At 41.9% G+C, this 21974-nt stretch overlaps 2 protein-coding genes and 1 long non-coding RNA gene across 5 annotated transcripts in view; 1 reads left to right on the top strand and 2 right to left on the bottom strand.

Moving 5' to 3' along the window:
* Positions 1–21974, bottom strand: part of LOC115767668 (protein sprint) — a 267104-nt gene that overhangs the window by 77576 nt on the left and 167554 nt on the right. The window contains exon 3 of the mRNA XM_030711957.1: positions 16822–16868. The gene's annotated coding sequence lies outside the window, so the exon portion shown is untranslated. The remainder of the gene's footprint in view (positions 1–16821; positions 16869–21974) is intronic.
* On the bottom strand, positions 2876–14707 carry LOC115767669 (tyrosine-protein kinase abl-1). Of its 2 annotated transcripts, none has more exons than XM_030711958.1 (3): positions 14281–14707; positions 4461–4739; positions 2876–3912 (listed from the first exon to the last, which is right to left on the bottom strand). In XM_030711958.1, exons 1-3 carry the CDS (start codon positions 14377–14379, stop codon positions 3127–3129), a joined length of 1164 nt encoding a protein of 387 aa, XP_030567818.1. In that variant the 5' UTR covers positions 14380–14707; the 3' UTR covers positions 2876–3126. The 2 variants fall into 2 exon arrangements, with proteins under 2 accessions (XP_030567818.1, XP_030567819.1); XM_030711959.1 differs by having other exon boundaries at positions 2876–3909.
* Positions 9042–10057, top strand: LOC115767695. Of its 2 annotated transcripts, none has more exons than XR_004018401.1 (3): positions 9042–9312; positions 9376–9581; positions 9650–10057. It is a non-coding gene; the product is annotated as an uncharacterized LOC115767695 (long non-coding RNA). The 2 variants fall into 2 exon arrangements; XR_004018402.1 differs by having other exon boundaries at positions 9376–9590.

Genomic DNA, 21974 nt, shown 5'->3' with positions numbered 1-21974 from the left:
CTTTTTTGAACTCGTAGGAGGCAGGACTATCGATTGGCATTCAAGGATTTTCAGGATTCCACCAAAAATATCACCTCAAATTTAGTAAGGGGTTTAGTCAGAAAATATGAAAAAATCGGAAAAATCCGGGCTAACTTGGCCATTTTAAGGACTATCGAGATGTCCTTTGGCCAGCAGAATGTCCTTGGCGTCCTGATTCAGAATTAGCAATAAAAAGGACGAAAGTCCTTCAAACAGCAGAGAAAATATGTGAATTTTTGGAACATAAAATAGCGTATAACTCGGCCATATCCTTGCGTATCCTGGCGAGTCCTGTGTCAAACGAATTGTATGGACCAGGACTACCAACTGGCCAAAGGACATCGAAATCGTCCTTGTACTTTCAGAGATATCGCGGATTTTGTGTTTTTGGCCTGTTTCCTTGCGGCCCGCGACTGAAAATTCGACAAGTCCTGGATTCTTAGATGACCCCATAATTTTTTGATGCAGATCGATGCAGTTGATCCTTACAATCCTAACGCCCCACATCCTTTGAAAATCTGTAAGGATATGGCCAGGATATGGCTATTTTTCTAAAATTAGTTGCATCACAAAACCGGCCATAAATCGGGTATTTGAAGGACAATACTGATGTCCTTTCGCCAACAGACAGTCCTCATCCTGACCATTCAGAATTTGCAGGACGAAGGACGAAAGTCCTTCAGGGAGCCTAGATAGAAGGGTACATTTTTTTTACAAAAAAAAGGCCATAGCTCGGCCGTATCCTTGCATATCCTTATGAGTCCTGTGTCAAACGAAGGGTATGGACCAGACCTACAAACTGGCCAAAGGATATCTAGATAGTCCTTTTACTTTCTGCGATATGGCTATTATTGTAAAAAGGACATTCTATTTATAGCCATATATCGGCCATATCCTTAAGGATATCAAAAGGATATACTTTTTTGAACTCGTAGGAGGCAGGACTATCGATTGGCATTCAAGGATTTTCAGGATTCCACCAAAAATATCACCTCAAATTTAGTAAGGGGTTTAGTCAGAAAATATGAAAAAATCGGAAAAATCCGGGCTAACTTGGCCATTTTAAGGACTATCGAGATGTCCTTTGGCCAGCAGAATGTCCTTGGCGTCCTGATTCAGAATTAGCAATAAAAAGGACGAAAGTCCTTCAAACAGCAGAGAAAATATGTGAATTTTTGGAACATAAAATAGCGTGTAACTCGGCCATATCCTTGCGTATCCTGGCGAGTCCTGTGTCAAACGAATTGTATGGACCAGGACTACCAACTGGCCAAAGGACATCGAAATCGTCCTTGTACTTTCAGAGATATCGCGGATTTTGTGTTTTTGGCCTGTTTCCTTGCGGCCCGCGACTGAAAATTCGACAAGTCCTGGATTCTTAGATGACCCCATAATTTTTTGATGCAGATCGATGCAGTTGATCCTTACAATCCTAACGCCCCACATCCTTTGAAAATCTGTAAGGATATGGCCAGGATATGGCTATTTTTCTAAAATTAGTTGCATCACAAAACCGGCCATAAATCGGGTATTTGAAGGACAATACTGATGTCCTTTCGCCAACAGACAGTCCTCATCCTGACCATTCAGAATTTGCAGGACGAAGGACGAAAGTCCTTCAGGGAGCCTAGATAGAAGGGTACATTTTTTTTACAAAAAAAAGGCCATAGCTCGGCCGTATCCTTGCATATCCTTATGAGTCCTGTGTCAAACGAAGGGTATGGACCAGACCTACAAACTGGCCAAAGGATATCTAGATAGTCCTTTTACTTTCTGCGATATGGCTATTATTGTAAAAAGGACATTCTATTTATAGCCATATATCGGCCATATCCTTAAGGATATCAAAAGGATATACTTTTTTGAACTCGTAGGAGGCAGGACTATCGATTGGCATTCAAGGATTTTCAGGATTCCACCAAAAATATCACCTCAAATTTAGTAAGGGGTTTAGTCAGAAAATATGAAAAAATCGGAAAAATCCGGGCTAACTTGGCCATTTTAAGGACTATCGAGATGTCCTTTGGCCAGCAGAATGTCCTTGGCGTCCTGATTCAGAATTAGCAATAAAAAGGACGAAAGTCCTTCAAACAGCAGAGAAAATATGTGAATTTTTGGAACATAAAATAGCGTATAACTCGGCCATATCCTTGCGTATCCTGGCGAGTCCTGTGTCAAACGAATTGTATGGACCAGGACTACCAACTGGCCAAAGGACATCGAAATCGTCCTTGTACTTTCAGAGATATCGCGGATTTTGTGTTTTTGGCCTGTTTCCTTGCGGCCCGCGACTGAAAATTCGACAAGTCCTGGATTCTTAGATGACCCCATAATTTTTTGATGCAGATCATTGCAGTTGATCCTTAGGATCCTAACGCCCCATATCCTTTGAAAATCTGTAAGGATATGGCCAGGATATGGCTATTTTTCTAAAATTAGTTGCATCACAAAACCGGCAGATTTTCAGATTTTCAAAGGATGTGGTGCGTTAGGATCGTAAGGATCAACTTCATCGATTGGCGTTTAAGGTTATGGGGGTTATCTAAGGATGGTTTCATTTTAAGGCGTTGCCAGCCTCAATTCGAAATGTTGCTGCGCATGCTTAACAGCATGTTGCTGTTTGATCTTAGCAACATGTTGCTTGGCGCATTGTGTGGAGTGCACTCTGAGCCGCATTTGAAAATATAATGAGTGGCTCTTGAGATGCTTATCACATGTAAGTGAGGCGCAATCCTGGCTAGGCTTACCCTGCAGGATGTTGGGAATTTACGCAGCAACAGACCGAAAAGGGGTGGGCGGAGAGGCGGGGCAGGAAGCAGGAGAGGGTTTTGGGGTTGCAATTGTATTGTATAAATTTAATTTATATTTCCGTTTGATAACTCGCATAATTTAGTGTACAATTGTGAAAACTTAAGTATAAACGCAATTTGGGTTCGGTTCGCACTAATATAGACACACTTAAGAGCTAAAACCTGGTCGCATTTGTCGTAAACTATATCACAAGAACTCTATATAACTTAGCATAATTTTTCACCTATCGTTCCCTTTGCAGTTCGATAAAAAAGATCCCCCTTACCAGCTAGCAGCTACCAGTTTAATCTACGCCTATGCCTCGAAGTTCTTGGCCTGCAGGCTCTTCAGTATGCCCAGCAGCTGCAGCGACTCGAGCGGCTCGAAGTCATCCGCATAGCGCACCGCGGCGCTCTTGACCAGGTCCCGCTCCCGGGGCATGTCCAGGGTAAGGGGCAGCTGCTCGGCCATCACCGAGTGATGTGTGATGAGCGCCTTCAGCGTGCTGAACTGCTTCTTGGCGCCCTTCAGGCTGTACATCTCGCTGCGGCTGCACTGCACCGCATAGCACTTGACCTTGTGCTCCAGCCGCAGGCACAGCTCGAAGCGGCGCGGCGTGCTGCGACGCAGCAGAAAGCTGCCGGGCGTAGCTGACTGCAGATGCTCCTGCGCTGCCTTGGCCGAGATGCGCGGCTGATACCAGGCGCACTGCAACAGCTCCTCCTCCTCCGACTCAACGTCCTCCTCATCGTCCGAGTTGCTGTTCCAGCGTGCCGTGGCACGTCTCCTCGGCGTGCTGCGGCGCCTCGCGCTGCTGCTGCTGCTGTTGTTGTGCTCGTTGATCAGCTGACAGCAGTCGGAGATGCCCGCATCGGACTCATCGTGATCCTCGGGCGGCGCCTCCTCGCTGCTGCTGCTGCTGCTCGTGTCGCTGGGCTGGCTGCTCTGCCAGCAGTTGAGCGACAGCAGCGACTTTTGCGGCGACTTGTTGTTGTGCTGGACACGCTTCGGCGAGCTGCTGGAGCTGCAGCTGCAATTGGCCACCAGTTCCTCCTCATCTTCCTCCGCGTCTGCATGGTACGAGGAGTCGAGTAGGTCCTGCTGCAAAATAAATTGAATTCGGATTAGTTAAGCACAAGGAAGTGGAATATGTAGATCTATCCCTGAAAGTTGTACACAAGACCACTCGATGATATATCTTTTGAGAAATAAATATAACATTCAAATGTGAAAAAATGCAAAACACCAAGTCTCTAGCTTAAAAAATCGTATTGTTTGTCTTTAATATCGGGAAAAGGGAAAGGTATCCAACAAATGAGATGCTCCTTATACCATATGGTAACCTTCATACCGAGTTGGGTGCATCTAGCTCTCATATTCTTCGACTTATTCTCAAAAACCCAAATTTCAAGATCGATATTTATCGATATTATAGAAAGGAGAGGAGATATGGACATCAAATTATGATTTGGGATATAAAAGAATATCTAATTCACATCTAAAGTCTTTAGCTCTTGCAGTTTTACACAGAGCGATATGTGGAAGCAGCTCCTCGTCCTTATCAAGAGATTCCCACTGCCTGCCATCCTACTCTAGGGTATGCTAATAGTTGAAGGGTTTCACATAGTTATCTTAAGCTTTATACACACCTCATCATAGTCGCTGGTTGGCTCCTCGCATTGCACGCGTTCTTTTTGCGAGGGTTGCGCAAACAGTTTGCGCTGCAAAAAGTTCTTCATGCTGTCGTAGACCTTGTGTGTGCGACTCTGTGCGGGCTCCTCGGCTGCGGCTGCAGCAGGGGCTGCCTCTGTTGTTGGCTGCAGCTTGTTGCTCCATTGTTGGCACTTATTGAAGGCCAGGTCCAGGTTTTTGCCGGCATTGGTGCCATATACATCAGAGTAGCTGGGACAATTGATCACGTTGCGTAACTGTGGCCCAGAAGGTGAAAACAATCGTGGAGATTAGTTTTGGTCAAGTCGGTAAATTTGTCTGGCATTGTGCCTAATGCTACCTGTGCCCGAAATGCCTAATAAAACAAAACTGCCCGCTCCTATTTCACACGCAGTGCGCGCGTTTATGTAACAGTCCGACACAAAAGGTGTCCTTTCTGCTCCTGGCCTGCTTTGGCCTGATAACACACATTATGCGCATTTTATTTCACAGTCAACGCATTGTTCTCCCTGGCTTTTCCCTTTGTTCAAGCCAGAGAAAGAGAGAGAGAAAAGAAGAGTGAGAGAGAGGGAGAGAGATGGTGGCTCGGCTAATGCCTTTGGGTCAGCCCAGTCCCTGTCCGTGTTATCCTTGTAATGCGCTTGTTTCAGTTGTTCATTGTGTCTGTAATTTGCCTGGTTTGCCAGTTGTTTTATTTGCTTTTCATTTGCCTGATAAAATATGCATATGCTTAAGCACTTTCGCCTTTGGGTGAGCGGCTTTAGGAAGAGTTCATGTTTTGCTCTTTGTGTCATCTGTGCATTATTAAAATTGATTTTTGTTTGTTTTTACTCATAAATCCGGCACGGCATGGCAAGCTTATAGAAGTAGTTCTAAGCAGGCCACCGGCAATTTCCGGGCATCAGCTAAATTACAAGCAGCTCATAGCCTGCAGATAAAAGTTGCCAGGCACTCAACTTAGCTTCGACAATTGGTTTTTATTTACATAAAAATCCTGTCCTGGCTAGGTGTTTGTTCTAAATAAGCCACAGATCTTTGCCAAACATTATCTAAATTACAAGCAGCCCATATCCTGGAGATAAAATTTACAAGGCACTCAACTCATTTTTGACAATTGTAATTGCTCTGCGAACTGTGTTGCGTGCTCCACGCCACTTCTTCCCACACTCACGCACACACTCACAAACACCCCGTGTGCAGTGACACACCCCTTTTTGGCACTTGGCAAACAATGCGAATCGTTCGAATCATTCACCTATGCAAGAGTATTCAATAAATACTCAAAAAGTGCGTTCGAGTGTGCGATGCACTTCAGAGAGAGAGAAAGGGAGAGAGAGAGTGAGAGGGGGGTAGAGAGAGGATCCTTTGCAGAATACAATGACACTTCAGCACGTACGCACACACGCACACACGCACACACACTCCAGGCACACTCGTTTGAGTATGTGTATTATGAAATGGTAAAGTAATGAGCATTCAATCGAGTAGCTGCCAGGACAATGGCAGTTCAGGTAGCCGTATAAAAAATGGTTTTATGCGTTAAGCCAAATTGAATTTGATTGAATTGAATTTGATTGCAGATTGATGATTGACGATTGACGATTGACGAATGAATAGAATGACGGCCAGACAACAGCTGCAGGCAGCACTTGTATCATGAATAAATGCTCAGTTTTCTTCAAGATTTTTCCAATCTTGTGTTTTCGTTTCAGGAAATGCACTGTTTAAATTTCCGGCGCTGCATCAATTTGCATGGACAATTGAATTGTTGTGCCTGTGTGTGTGCTGTGTGTGTGATGTTGCATGCAACACGGGCTGGCCATTAATTGAATGCCAACAAGCCGTGGCCGCAGCTCTTTGGCTCTTTGGCTCTTTGATGTCTTGGCCATGCATGGCGCATAAATAAATCTGTTGAAAGCTGCGGCGTGTAAGAAGCGTTAAAGTTTACCTTTTATCGGCTTAAATCAAACACAATGGAAATCAACGGAAAACAGGCGTTTAATGCCCCGAAAAAAACACAGACACATGGAAGAGGAAAATACAAAAGAAAAATTCAAATACATGATTTTTAATTTATGCCAAGACAAGCAACAAGAAATAAATGTTAATGGAGCAGAGCCGATAGCCGACAGCCAGAAGAAGACACACAGTAGTTTCCAAAAGGTGTTTTACTCTTCCCCTCCCCCGCTCTACCACTCCCTTTCCCCTGCTGCCTGCTGCCTGCTAATGCAATAAAAATATGGGCTGGATCGGAGCCGTGTTGATCCTGGCCTGCGGAAAGGTAACTCTAATTGATGATGAAGCATGGCCAGAGCCATTGTTTGGCCAGCGAGGTGTTAGCATATTTTCGTAATCAAATTCTGCTGTTACAATAAAAACGAAACCAGGTAACAGAACATAAGCCCCAACCGAGCACCTTTAAGCCAGCTGACAGCAGCAACAGCAACAGCAACGATAACAATAGAGCTGGCTGCCCGGGGCACCTTTGCCTTGCATTGCACACTTCTAACAAAAACAGTTGTTAGTTTTCCATTTATTGTGCATTTACAGAGCGAGAGAAAGACTGACAAGAAGAGTGGAAATTAGTTGAAGTGGACGCGGCATGAGTTGCGCCTTTCGGGCCCAGGACTCTTGATGAACTTATTGAAATGTTGCCTTTTGTGCAGCGAAGGTGCCTTTTCTTCTACCACGATATGTAAGAAGCAGAAGAAGAAGAAGAAGAACACACCCTGGCATATGCACAAATTTCATGCTGGAAAATCAAACAGCTGCTGAAGTGGCTCAGCGAAACGTTTATATAAAATAAAACCACCCCAGAAGGCAACAACAACAACAACAACAACAGGCCACACGCAAGGCCAATCAGTAGCTGGAACAGCAAAAAACCACAAAACCAATTTATTGAATTGGTTATGTAGAAATTGCTAATACATAAGTTAACTATTATTGAGTATGTAGGCAGCAGCTAGCTACCTTTCCAGCCAATGGTTAGGAAAATCCTTCAAGTCCACAGACTAGAGCCCGTTCGGAGAAAATGCCAGTCCAAATTCTAGTACAAACGGAATGGAATCAATATCGCTTTACTTCTACAAGCTTAAACTAAATTTGAATTTAGATTTTAGTAAATATTTTTCAATTAAGTTGTATTCTTTACGATTTCAAAGTTTGTTTTTGATGTTACGAGAATAAAAAACAGCCTTGGGTTGGTTTGTTTCTTCTAGAATTAAGTAAAAAACTTACTTGAATCTTCCAGCAAGCGTATAGCAACAATTTGATATGTCAAGTTATAAAAACTAGCCAGAAGAATAATATCTCGCTCATTAAAAAAGTATTGCAATTTTTGAAATTTAGACAACGATTGAGTAAAAGATTTCACAAACTTGCTCAGAGAGTGCAACAAAAACTTAAGTTAAGTTTGAGATAAGAAATAATAGATATAAGAGTTCTTGATTGACTTAAGTAAGTATTGATCCTGGCTGAACCTTGATTTCCTTTGTTCTACAATTAATTAAAAAACTGTTGAATATTTCTCCGAGTGTATGGCCTGCGCATAAGCCAAAACATATCTATCTATCAATTGTAGCTGCGGCATGTCAGCAATGTTCAGATACAGCTGTAAATTAGTAATATGCAACAAACTTGGCTATTTGAATATTTTGAATGGCATTTCGTTTCGTGTGCTGCGCGGCTAATTTGACAGTTTTATGCCACACCGAAAAGTTTAACAACAAAATGTTGAACAGACACGTGTGTGTTTCGGGGGGAGGGGGAGGGCTTTCAAAATGTCAGAGCCGAGAGATATACATGGAACTGCGACTAGTTTATGACATTTTGGAAAAGACGCGTCTGTCTGTCCCGCGGCGCATTTGAAAATTTATGAACTCGGTTTTTCGTTTTCGTCTTTTTTCGGCGCGGCGGGAGGGGGGGGGACTACTTACTTAGCAGCTCCACATAATACCTGCACACATATATCCCATATATTCATGCGCGAGTGTGTGCCCCAAATATCGTAAAATGATTTTAACATTTTTTTCTTCCACTAATTTCGTTTTATGCTGAGTTCAAATTGTAAAATGTTTATAGTTTATAGTTTATAGTTTCTGGCCGGGTTAGTTTTGGATATGCTGTCGTTTATTATTTCCTATCTGCGGCTGCAATTAGCGTCGCATTCGCTGGAAAATCCTTTGTTTGGACACATGTGGCATGCGGCATGCGGCATGTGGCATTGTGTGCTCTTTATAGTTGCCTTTTTTTTAAATGTCGTTCGACACGTTTTCGTTTTTTTATAGGTGTAAAAAATGGGGTCATATCAAACGCTCTTCGAATTGAGCTGCTGCCTTATTTATTTATTTATATTCGTTTCTATGGGAATTTAAAAAACTCAACTTTGATGAGTTTATTAAATGGAAATTAAAATTGTTGAAATTATTTCGTGCTCGTTTATTTTAATTGCATTTTATGGCCATTTTTATTTATGTGGGCAGCCAACTATGGGCATCTTTTTATGCCCGAACGAACAGATGATTCTCAAGTGGCTGCAGATATGCAAATGGTGCATTGAACTCGGCAACTGTTTAGAGTTGAGATCTTATTTCTGTGCGTGAGCAGTCAAAAAGGGAATGTTCAGTTTGAGCTTGAAGTATGTTGCTTTTTGATATACTTGTGTTGTGCAGAGTTGAAGCCAACTTTTGTAAGTTTGTGGCATTTAAAAGCGTGTCTAGTCGCTTTTGTTGCGGGCATATCCTTGTTGCACACCGTTTGGATACCCTTTCGAAGGATACTCGAACTTGCAAATCAAATATGTAACGCCTTGAGGTCCGAGTCCATAAGGTATGTATGTTATTGAGTCTATCTTTAGATAACTTTGTAATTATTGCCAACTATCCGATATAGAATAGAATAGATGGGAAAATCCAATGCAGAATACCTATAGATCTCCTTGGAAATTATCAAACGAGTTTTTGAAGAATTTCTTATTCGTCAGATATATGTTTCATGAGCAGCAACTAGGAATCTCATTACGCTCCTATCAAAGAAGCAACCAATCTGTAACTGACAACTAAATCTTATTGGAATCATTATTTGACTCATCCTACAGGGTATTCAAAGTTCGGCCAGTCGAATTTCCTTTTGCTATTTCTGCTTGACGTTTCTCTATTTCTCTAAGGCACACAAATCCTTCGTGGGAAGCCATACGAAACTCAAACTCAAACAGCTCAACGGACGCGGCTCAGCACATGACGAGCTGATGATAACGATGATGTTGTCAGTTGTCGCTGCATGTTGCATGTTCCTTCTTGTTGCAGTTGTTGCTGTTGTTGTTGTTGTTGTTGTTGTGGCTTTGATGGCTAGACGAAAGCCAAACCCAACTAAACTATTTTTTGTTGGCTGACCAGACGGGCGTTACGCTGATTAGGAGGGGGTTGAAAGCTCTCTTTCTCTCTTTCTTTTTTTTTGCATTACATTTGCCTGGCGTGGCATGTGGCAATCAGCACAACAACAACAACAACAGTGAGGGAAAAACCCGAAGAGTGCCCAGTGAAAATTTATATTGAGTCGAGCGTAAAAATAACAATGCAAACGAGCAGACGGCATGAAAATAAGTGAAATTGTTGTTTACTCAAAACGTTGGGGCAGACGCAAGTCTTTCCAAGAGAGTGGGGCAAGGGGAGCGGGGTGGGTGTTTGGGTGCAATATGGAGCATAAATTACAACAATGCATGCAATGCGCCGCCGCCAATGTGTCCGTCGCCAGCCATTTAATTATGCTCATCAATTTGCAGTCAAAGCCAAAGCCGAAGCAGCCGCTGCAGTTGCAGTTGCAGTTGCATTGGCTGTGGCACTTGCATTCGCCCATAAATCTTAACGAGGCCTGCACTTTAGTTGCGTTTATGGAAAATTGTTAATTAAATGCACTTAAAAGCGGCGCAATTTATTCTCAACTTTCCCAGTCGCCTACTTAGAAATCAAAATGCAAATGCATCGAACATGTCTAAAATTATATATACACAAGTGCATATATATAGATGTGCATGCATGTGCACACACACACTCGCACACACACACATTTATCATTGCCCTTGAAAGAGACCGCTTCCGAGTGCCCACGAATTTAAATGCTCTGCTCATTGCTGCTAATCGTTTGATTTAAATTTAGAAATAGTTCATAGAAAATTATGAACATTGCTTTTATGCTGCCAGCCACTTAGGGTTGCCCAAAAAAAAAAAATGTGCTCTAGTCGAGTGTGCCCAGCTGGAAGATACCCTGTAAGCAGGGTCTGTCTCTAGCTTTTATATACTTTCGATAATCTACAGATATGTCTAATCTTGATATAAATTAAAGGAAGTGAAGAGAGAGAGAGAGAGAGAGAATGAGAGAGAGAGAGAGAGAGAGAGAGAGAGAGAGAGAGATTGACAAACTTAAAGATCAGCTGTCAAAGGACTGCGTGTTATTTTAGTTTCTGGGCATCGGACTAACGAGCGAAAAGTCGACGGTTCAAATACCACACACGCTCATTAGTTTTATGCATGTAAATATTAATTATATGCAAAGAGAAAAGCGATAAAAACTAATTAAACACATGTTTTAAATGCTAAGCCTTTTGTTTTTAAAGCTATAAAAAAGGGAGAGAGAGATGGAGAAAGAGAGAGAGAGATAGAGAGAGAGAGTTACAGACAGAAAAGTCACAGCTCGTTTCAGCTGGTTGAACAGACAGAGAATATATATTTGATTTATATACTTAAAACATGCTACCCTTTCTGGGCCCATCTTTGGCTACAGGGTATATGCAGCCAGCCCCACTAGAGCTGCACTTACAGATGCCGCTCTTTGTCTGTTTGTGGACTTCATTTGCCGTTTTCGCCAGCAAATTTAATTTTCCACAGCAAAAAAAAAAACAAGAAAAACAAAAAGAAAAGAAGACGGAAAAGCAGAAAAAGTATTTATCATTCGTTTAATTGTTTTAGATTTTAATCTGGCAATATGGTCGCGGCAGGCACTCGGACTCGGCGCGACATATGTTTGAGTTTGAGTTTGAGTTTTGGGTTCGCTGTTGCCAACATTTTGTATGACAACTTTATTAGTTTTGTATCGCATCTCTGTGTGTGTGTAGAGTGTGTCTGGTGTGTGTGTGTGTGTGTGTGTGTGGTGTGTGTGCACTTTGTCTGCAGTTCGTTTTGACCCGCGATGCGCGTCGCCTTTTTACTTCAAGTTGAACTCGTCGAAAACTAATTGAAAACGTTTTTCAGCGCCTGTAAACAGACCCGTCCCTCTCCCTCTCCCTGTCCCACTCCCTGATCCCTACTCTGCCCCTGCCTCTGTCCGTGTCTTGCCAATAAATGTTTTCCTCTGGCATTTTTCGGCGCGTTCTCTGATAACGGATGCGTTGGCGACGCTGTCGTCGCCGAGGCCAACATTTGGTGGCATGTGGAAATCACGGCCTGAGGTGTCGAACGATTTATGCCGCTTGGGCGTGCCTTTATACGAAATTGCGGTTGGGCCTATTCCAAATAGATCTAACGGATTTTGTAATAAGCTAAATGCTGCAGGCCTGCTAGAAATAGAGTTTGGTTTGGTGTAAAGAAGAAGAACCTACAAGAAAAGTAAGCGAGAGAGTAGGACTCGAGTTCGAGTAGTATTCAAGAGTTCCTGTTAAGAGACTTTGCTTAAAGATGGAGATAATTGTTGAATTGATTGTTTTCATAATCTATAAGATCATGAGGAATCAACAATTTCATTGATTCTAATATGTCCATAAAAGAGAGCAAAAGCTGCATAGAATGGAGTATCACAAGATGGAACAGAAATAAGAGAAAAAGAGATAATGCAAATGTTTTGATTTGTTATATCTATATCGAAACATCGAGTGGTGCCAAGCAAAATCAATAGAGTTCATGTCTCGACATTCTTGGAACTTCTTATAATTGTTTTTTGCCACTCTCCGCACTCAAGCGATGCATTATGTTCAAGAACAAAACAAATGTTGCTCGCTTCCAGTAAACGGAATTCCCGCATAGAAGCCACGCCCACGCAGTGGGACAATCCTTTTTGGGAGGAGCTCGAATAACACCTACTACAAAAATATTTTCATAGCTCAAGAGACGAGAAGATAAACGAAAGACCAGAGACCACAATGGGCATGCAGATAAAGAGCTTGCCTTCGACCAGAGACGGGTGTCAATTCCCGTGAAAAATGACAAGAGCAGCGGGAAAACACAATGATGTTGATGGAAATGCAGGAAAAATGCTGATGATAAATGCACAGCAAAGCAGATAAAAGAGCCAGAAGCCAGAAGCCAAAACGCAAACTGTCATTCTGTTTGAAATTACAAACCTCTTTTCTTGCTGCTGAACTCAACTGAGAGTCAGGCCCGAAGAGAGAGCGAGATAGAGAGAGAGAGAGAGTGAGAGAGAGAGAAAACTAAGCTGCTGCTGGGGCGCTGAAGGGGGAGGAGGGAGGTGGCTAATACAGGTAGCTGCGTGCGTCGCGGCTTAATTAAGGCATTCGACTAATAAGCTAATCAGCTTTGGCATCCAGGGCATGTCGACAGTCGGGCAGACATCGTCAATGGGCCAGCTGGAGCCTAGTTAGCGCTTATCGCAAATCAAACACGAATATGTTTATATAACACATGTGTACAAATGGGCCCGAATGCATTCACATTTCGAGTCCACAATCAATCATTATCTTTATGAGTCGAACATATGTTTGCCATGCTCGAACCTTATCGAATGCGGGAAAACTCGTCGCATTTTCGCTTTGATTTATACGATTTGTCCGAAATCTGAGCAGCTCTCTATTAATCGATTCCCCGTCCAATTTCTGTTTGTTGTCTCAGCGATTAGACTTCAGTCTGATTCTGTTTTTATGCAAATCATATTTATTTGATTATTTGTGATTTAGTGTTTGGTCTGATTTACGTCGACAGTTGGGTTTATTATGTTGTTGTTGTTGTTGTTGTTGTTGTTGTTGTTGTTGTTGTTGTTGTTGTCTCTCGTATCTGTGACACTAAATCATTTTAATTGTTGTCGTACGTATTTTGAATTCTCCCATCCTACATTTCCCTCCATTTTCCCCCCAGTCCATCGATTCCATGTGCTGGCATTTCGATGTGTTGTTGGGGCTTTAAGTTTGGGTGCGTGTTGTTTTTTTGATACGTGGGATTTGTGGAGATTACTCGTGTGTGTTGTGTGTTGTGGGTGGAAGTTGTGGGGTCTATTAATTTGCATGTGAACAGATTTTCGAATTGTGTGTTATCTATACAGAAAAGGTGTCTTTTTGTTACCTATTAGCTGTATATGAAATAAGCCTTGCCAGCTAAATTGTGAAAAGTGTTGTTAAATTTGTGAATATAGACTGGAATTTTATTAGTGAGACTCTTAATAAGTTTAAAGATATATCTCTCTGATGCCAATCAATTTAATTTCTTTCCCCTTTCAGTCTTACTTTTGGCCTTTCTGCAAGGCGTTTCTTTACTATATAAATGGCTGATATTGATACCATAATCCCTTTCCCTCTCTATTAATAGACACATTACCTAAAGGATATCCACCTGATACTGTTCCCCTAAAACTAGCAAAATGTCTTCACTCGCCTTTCATAGTCTTTCATTTTATCCTTAACTTAATCCCATTTTATATGCCGAATTTACTCCAATAATCCTTATAGATGTTCTTTCCCCGTTCCATAGTCCATTATTTTAATCTTAGCTCACGTATCCCATATTGTATTTCGGATGTTTTGTCTTTTATCATATTTCATACTGTTTTAATCTTCAATTATATTAAATTTCCACTTACCAGCTTTGCATTATCGTGTGCCTTCTTTTGTGTATCCTTTTTACGTTTATTAACACTTTCCGTGGCGCCAAAGCGATTGTATTGGAACAGACGACCCATTTTCGCGCTCTTCTGTTTACAGTTTAAATAAACAAAGTCTTTGATATCGTTGTTGTTCTTGTTGTTGTTGTTGCTTTTGCCTTTTCACAATATCGCGTAACTCGCACACAATATGCTTCAGTTTTTTTAAAAAACACACGCCTGCTCGTAATATAGTCAAACTTATTGCGTTGTTGTTTCGACAGAGAAAGAACGAAAAAAAAGAGCACGGTGCTTCAAGTGTTCAATAACGTAGCGTAAACGAGACGAGTTGAAACGGAATCAAATTCGAACACGAAATCGAATGCCGGGCAACGGGAGCGACTGCTAGCGATCAGCGCGACGTGCGCAGAGGGAATGATGGGCCACAACTAAATGCATTCGAAAAAATACAACAGAAAATGAGCACGACTGAGAGCGCGACAGAGCCAGAGGCAGAGGTGGTGGCAGCAGCAGTGGCAGAGGCAGAAGCAGAGGCAGAGGCCAGCAATAGCAACAACACAGCTGAGGGACGGCGTGCAGCAGCGGCACTGGCAGAGATACAAATTTCATACTAGGGCAGCGGCAGCGGCAGCGGCAGCAGCGATGGCAGCGGCGACAGCGACGGTGACGGCGGCGATGGCGACGTCAATGGTCGTCGTCACCGGCGTTGTTCATGCAAGGCAGCCGCTGCCGCAGCATTTACCGCTAGTTCATTTTGTCTCTGTTTTGAGTACACACATACACACACACACACTCACACTCATAGTAGCCGGTTACAGCTAGAACTGAAGACAACGCTAACCAACCTACACACAGAGAGAGAGACTCACTCGAAGCGCTAGAACAAGGGGGGGGGGGGGGGACTGGTGAAAAATAGAAGAAGCAAAACCACTCAACAAAAAGCGAAATGAGAAAAAATTTACTACGTCGAATATGTACACTGAAAAAAGTACGTGGAAACTTCTGTTTTGGGCAGGCAGCAAATGAATGGAAATGGAAATGGGCGGCTCAAGGGTCGCACTCCGAGCTGCGACTACTACAGCGGACTCTGATTCTGATTCTGAGTAACTGCAGAACTGACTGAAGGGTAGTTGAGCGGACTCGTCAACAAGTTGAGTGGGCGCGAGGCCGAGCGGGGCGAGAGCTGTCAGCCAGCGGCCCATTCAACTTCGAATACCGCGTTGAGTCCATTCGCTATGCATTCATTTGACCAAACGGCGCATTCTGACTTTACCGTACGAGTTACGACTATTGACGCCTGTTTACATGTCTGCCTCTTTATCGCTAGCTCTATCTCTATATCTGCCCCACTCACTCTCACTCTGCCACTATCGCTGTCTTTGTCTGTGCATGTGCTCCACATTTTTCGCTTCTTCATTTGCCTGCTGCACATTTCATTTCGCCATTTTGCCTATTTGCTTAACGTACTCGCCCGTTGTTGTTGTTGTGCTCTACTTGTTGTTGCCGCCTCCGTTCCGCAGCCATTTCCTCCACAACCCACATGGAAACGCTGCATCAGCTACTACTTTTTTTTTTTTTTTCCCGAAAGCCCTTCTTTTTTTTTTTTTACTGGCGCATAAAATAAACACAAAAACTTTGCAGTCTCATTCAGTGGCAAGGATGCTTTTTGGAGCGGCCCCCCACTCTCTCTCTCGTTCACTCTCCTCCCTCCCGCTATCTGTCTCTTTCGCTTTGCGTCTGCCAACTTCAGCGTTTCATTTGCACACCCTCTCCACCCCTGCCCCCCTCTATCATCTATGCCCCTGTGCTGTATGTGTCCGTAATTATCATTATCCCTGTGCTACTCGTTTTGTGCTTTTCATTTCGCTGTTTATGCGGCCAACTATGCCACTTTAATTGAAGTCAATTTTTTCTACTTTGCTGCTGCTTGTGGCAGAAGGAGAAGAAGAATAAGAAGAAGGCAGCAGCATCGGCTGCTCTGCCACATTTTTGCCACATTTTGTTGCAAGCACATTTTCATTGAAAATGATTTCTGCAACTTATTAGCACCTCCGCAAATTATGAGTTTCGTGTTTTTGTGGCTTGTTTACGAGCTTGCCGCATTTTTAATTGAGCTGCCGTCAAGCTTAAGGCTGCGGCAGAGCTGCGGCTGCATTTTGGAGGTTGAGCTGCACCGAGCGTAGCTCACCTTTGTTGCCTTAATTAGCTCAACGAAATGGATGCTCTGCCATGTCCTTACATGGACGGCACTTTGAATGCCGCCGGCCGGCCAAAGGCCACAGGGCAGAGCATGTAAACGTTGCTGCGGTTAGACGGCCACAGGACGAGCTTAATTGAAACAGTTTGCACGGTAAAGTGTACACGGTCCGGATTTGTAAAGGACAAAGCGATGCTAGAGATACCTCAATCAAGGACTATAACTAGCTTAGATGTTGAAACAGTAGGATCTATCCGGATCTGCACATATGTATATTCTGGCGTATATATAATATTTTGAAAATAATGTCAATATGGACTCACCCTCATCCATTAGTAAAAGAGATAAAACCTCTTATATATCCAGATATCTGAAAGAAAAGGAGAGTTAGTTGGTTCAGGTAAGAGCCAAATAAAGAAAGAGCTAGAGAGTTAGAGGTAGAGATAAAGACAGAGAGGAATAGAGAGAGAGTGAGAAAAATAGATAGAGATATATACAAGATTAACTTAGAGTAGGAGGAGCTCAGCTTAAAATAATTGAACTGTCAACTGCATAATACAATACTTATAAACAAAGATTGAAAAGCAGTAGGCCTTCCATGAATTCATGAGAATCGCATAGAAAGGCAATATGCCAAAAGGGCGAGTTATCGGACTGTGTTTGGTTGAAGAGAACATGCATACATACATACATACGCATAGTATGTACATCAATTCATTAATATGATCAGTCCATTGCGTTACTGTTCATTATGTTTTTTATCAGACCTTATCGTATATGATATAGGTATGGTATATGATAGTATTCAGACTAAATTACCTTCTGTTCAGGCACTCTTTCAAAACCCTCCCCCTTATTTTCGGCAGCTGTTTCATTAAACTGCAGCTTTAAGCTTTAAGTGTACGGGTCCTATTCGGTAATACCATAACTCCTTCAGCTTATTATTAATCCATTACTTTGTTGCCTTTCAGCTGTTTCCAGCAAAACAAAAAGTAAAAATACAAACTGGGGTAAGTGTATATTAAGCAGCCAAAATATTATTGCTCATATTTTTTGCACCCTCTATAATTTTTTATGGTCGCAACGCCCTTGCCGAATCCCTCGCCTCAGACCCAGACCGAGACAAAGGGAAATAATCAATGCTAAACTCGCATTTAACGAAATATGCTACCAAATCGTCGAGCTAAACCTCTGCTTATAATTAGATTATGACATTAATAAGTCGCTTTAACAAATGTTCAAATTTGCCACCCCAAAGAGAGAAAACGAAACTTTGATTTGTGTTTTCGATTTTGCTGCGTCTTTTCCCTCAATTTTTTTTTTTTTTGGCAACAGTTGCGAAAATTGAATTTGTGCAGCGTTTAATATATTGCAGCTATCAATGGGAAAAGCATTTTCACGACACTCGAGTGCCATTCATAAATCAAGTTGCAACCCCTTGGAGCGGCACTGCAGCACTTGGCTCTGGTACTTGCCTCATGTGGCAAATTGAATTTCATTACATAAAAAGCTTTTGCTTGGCATCTTTTCTTTTGCCTTTTCATTATGTGACTTTGGCCTTTTACGTTGATTTGTCAGACAATTGCATAAAATTTATTTTTGATTTTTCTGCCCAGCTGTACACACCCCCCTACACACCTAGACACCGCCCCCGCCTCCGCCCCCCGTAAAGTGCTCTTAATGTTTGTCAATTATTTGCAGTAATTTGCAATATTTCTAAACGCTTCGCCTGGGATTTTCCATTCGAGAACTACCCTAAATTGTTTTTAATGGCCATTTGCACTTACATGACTGTTGAACTCGGCATCAGTTTCAGTTACCCCTCGCCCGACACCCCCTCCTGTTGTCTCTAATGGCTTCATCATCTAAGTTTCCTCCACAGTCTACAATAAATGGCCTACAAGCACTCTCCGTGTGGTTGTTCCTATTTAATTTATGGCCCAAACTAAATGTTATTTATTTACCTTTAAAAATCGACACAACTAAACAAATAGAAAAGTTAGTTCGGCTCATGGTCAAGTCCAGAACTCTGGGGGACACTTCCACCTCCAATGCTGGGAAATTAATTTTCCCATAGTTGAGAGTCATTAAGCGCTCGCTGGGGGGCGTGCCGCAGGTGTTAAAAATGTAGTTAAGTCAAATCTTTAACAACAATTTGTTTGGTGAAAATGCATAAAACTAGCCGCAGGCAGCGCAAACAACTCGATTGAACCAATAAAAAAGTGGTGTGTGACAACCCGAAGATTGAATACCCTCTTCGACGTATGCTTGCCTGTTTATACATATATGCAAACATGCATACATGGATACATTCATATGTACATGCATACATGGATACATGCATACATGCATTCATGGATACATGCATACATGGATACATGCATGCATGCATACATGCATCCATACGTACATGCATACATGCAGATGGACAAGCAAGATTATATCAACTCGACTAATCAAGAGTATATATACTTGATGGAAACGAAGACGTCTTCTTTTAAACGTTACATATTTCGTGAAGAAATAAAAATACCCTCTGCAAGGGCATAACAAGCAAAGACTCCAACAAATTCGAAAACTCAACGAATTTGAAACTCTCCTCTATTTCATTCACATCAATGGCCCGCGGTGTCTCTTTGTTTGGCGTTGTTTTTCAATTTTTCTTTTATCTCCCGAACTCTGGTGCTCGAGTGACTGCAGCAATTATGTTTATAAATGATTTGTTGGGGTGGTCTGGTCGGAGCCCTCTATCTCTCGGTGTTGGTAATCCTTCATTTCATCCGCATTCAAAGGCCATAAATAGCTAAAGAATTATGTGTGAAACCATTAAAATTTATTTTAATTTCTGTCAAAGCCTTTGGGGCACTGCAACCGCATAGTTTTATAATATTTGTTACATGCTTATAAACCATATAAGGGCTCTATCGCATCGTGGCTGGAAGTGATTTTTGCTTTTCATTTTGGAATTTTAGTTTATGACTGGCTGGCGGCTAGTTCAACAGATTTTTAATTGCTGTGCTTGGGTTTTGTTTATGTTTTCCAATGTTTTTCTTTGTTTTATTCACTATGTTGGATGGTTAAGCACCGCCCTGTATCATAAATCATTTTGGCTCTACGGAACCATCATGGCTATGTTTACGCATATATTGTATATGGGCGTGCATATTTTGAACAGTTTTCAGCGTTTTGCTTTGATTTATTTTCATTTATTTATGTTTTTCCAAACAGTTGCTGTTGTTTTTCCAATCAAAAAAATACTATATAAAATAATTCGAAATGGGGCTTTGAATAGTTCAATGCACTTATCTGCCGTGGCATTAACTTGTCCGTTCTATTTGACTTGCCACATCATTTCCAGCAAATTGAAGACTTTCACACTGAACACTTCACTATCTTCAAGTCATTTATCAATAGACGACAGCGACTTAGGCAACAACCTCCATAACAAGCTTTAGTTAACACAATATTTTCGACATTTTCCCATCAACTTGTTGTGGGGGCTTCGGATAGACGCCCCATTCTCGAAGCGCCCATTGCATTTGAATTTCTCACACAATACGTTACATATCAAATATTTATATACCCCAACAGTTCTTGTCATACCGTGTACCCTATGATATTAGGTGAGGCTTTGTATAGCAGATATATATACTTGAAATTTGAAATATGGTATATCCCCTCTTCTATCAACCTAGAAGAACTTTATTTATCTCATTTATATTAACTCGAAGATTATAAGAGCAAGATATACTAAAGTTGGTGGATAGTTCCTTGTGTACCTTCCCGCAGTTTCGCCCTTGTTAAGAATTCGTAGAGCTAGATCTTTGGGTTCTGGTATGCAGTTACATGAGGTTGTCTTATTTAAACATACAAATTTTCATAATGATTGAACAATAAACACTCGAGTTATGCAAGAATGTCATCATCGTAAAGGTTTGACCAAGAGCAGATGATGCACAAACGTGCTTGGATCTTTTGGGAACAGGGTATCTCCCACTCGGGCCCTACCGACTAGTGCACGCTACATGCATTTTTTCTTTTTCTCCGATAACGCCCACATTAACAAGAACTTTGAATTGGAACTGAACATGTACCAGCAATAATAAAAACGATTTTCCAGCAGCACAAACAATTATATGACGCATAAATTAGGCACAGCCCCGCGTTGAATAAATAATTTCCTGTACGGCAATTACTAAAAAAAAAGAAAAAGAAAAGAAAAGAACTACCACATAAGTAACTGGCCAGGCCGCATGCATGGAAATTAGATGGGCCCCAGTTCGGGGCACGAAATTCTGTTTTATTTAATTCGAGGCAGGCGCTGAATGCACTGCAAATGAGTTTGGGTTTTGTTAATGCCCGTGCATGATACATTTAAACGCTGGAAAAATGGAAAAACCTCCATAAAAAACGTGACAAAATGCGAGCGATAGCATAAGTGTGACCCAACTTCCATTTCCACAGAGCACAGACCACAAAGCGAGAAGTGCTTGATAAGGTGAGATTTTTCTAGGGATCATTTATGGGGTGGGCCAGGGACTCGTTGTTTCTATTTCGAATACCCTGTATGTATAAGAAAATTGTTGAAAAGGGGTATAGGGATCTGTGTAAATGACTGGGGTAGGTTGAATAAGGTATCTTCGAGCCCGAAAAGAATATAAAGTATTGCTCTTCCATTACCATAATGTCGATAAATATCGATTTCACTGTTTGAATTATAGCTCAGACTTTATCGTAGCTATGTGATATCGATTTGCAAACCTAGTTTAAGCATAACTCAGAGGTATAGGAGCTAGTGTATGAGATTCGTCGTATAGGGATATCCTTATTCTCCTACATTTTCAAGATTTCGATAGATATCGATTTTGAAACTGGCTTTTTCTACGGCATAGCTTCGAGGTATAATATTTAGGGTGCATGCATGGGAAGTTCGAATGTTTGTAAGGGCATTTATGTGCTGGGTACAGGGTATCTGTCAATCGGGCATGCCCGAATAAAGCACTCTCGTATTTATTTACATTCCCACTTCAAAAACACAAATAAATCGTAATTGGCGTGCGAGGGGTCTGCATTTTATTTTTTATATAATGTGCAATAGAGCGCCGCATCGCGTTGTATTTTTATTTTCATGCTCATTAAATGAAAAGCCGAAAAACCGAAAAAAAAGAAAAACCCAGAGCATGGCCAACATGAAAATGCGTAGCGTGAAAAACCCAGGCAGCGGGAAAACTAACGCGCTGGCGTTTGCGGTTGCTTCCCCTTTGTTGTTGTTGTTGTTGTTGAAAAGCGGAAGTACACGTTGGGTTATCACAACTGAAAAAATCTATCGATAGCGCCGAGCTGATAGCGTCTGCTGCGGAGCTGCTGAAGGTGCTGCCCCTGGCTGTGTTCGGCCGAAGATCTACAGCGGCGATAGAACAGTGCGAACAGCTGCCAAATATTCGAGGAGGGACAGCTTAACCCTGACGAATTTTAA

Source organism: Drosophila novamexicana, unplaced genomic scaffold (assembly GCF_003285875.2).
Source record: "Drosophila novamexicana strain 15010-1031.04,08,12 unplaced genomic scaffold, DnovRS2.1 tig00001433-arrow-arrow-pilon, whole genome shotgun sequence".
Taxonomy (NCBI): Eukaryota; Metazoa; Arthropoda; class Insecta; order Diptera; family Drosophilidae; genus Drosophila; species Drosophila novamexicana.
The sequence above is the reverse complement of the archived record's forward strand: the minus strand, read 5'-3'. Positions and strand labels throughout refer to the sequence as shown.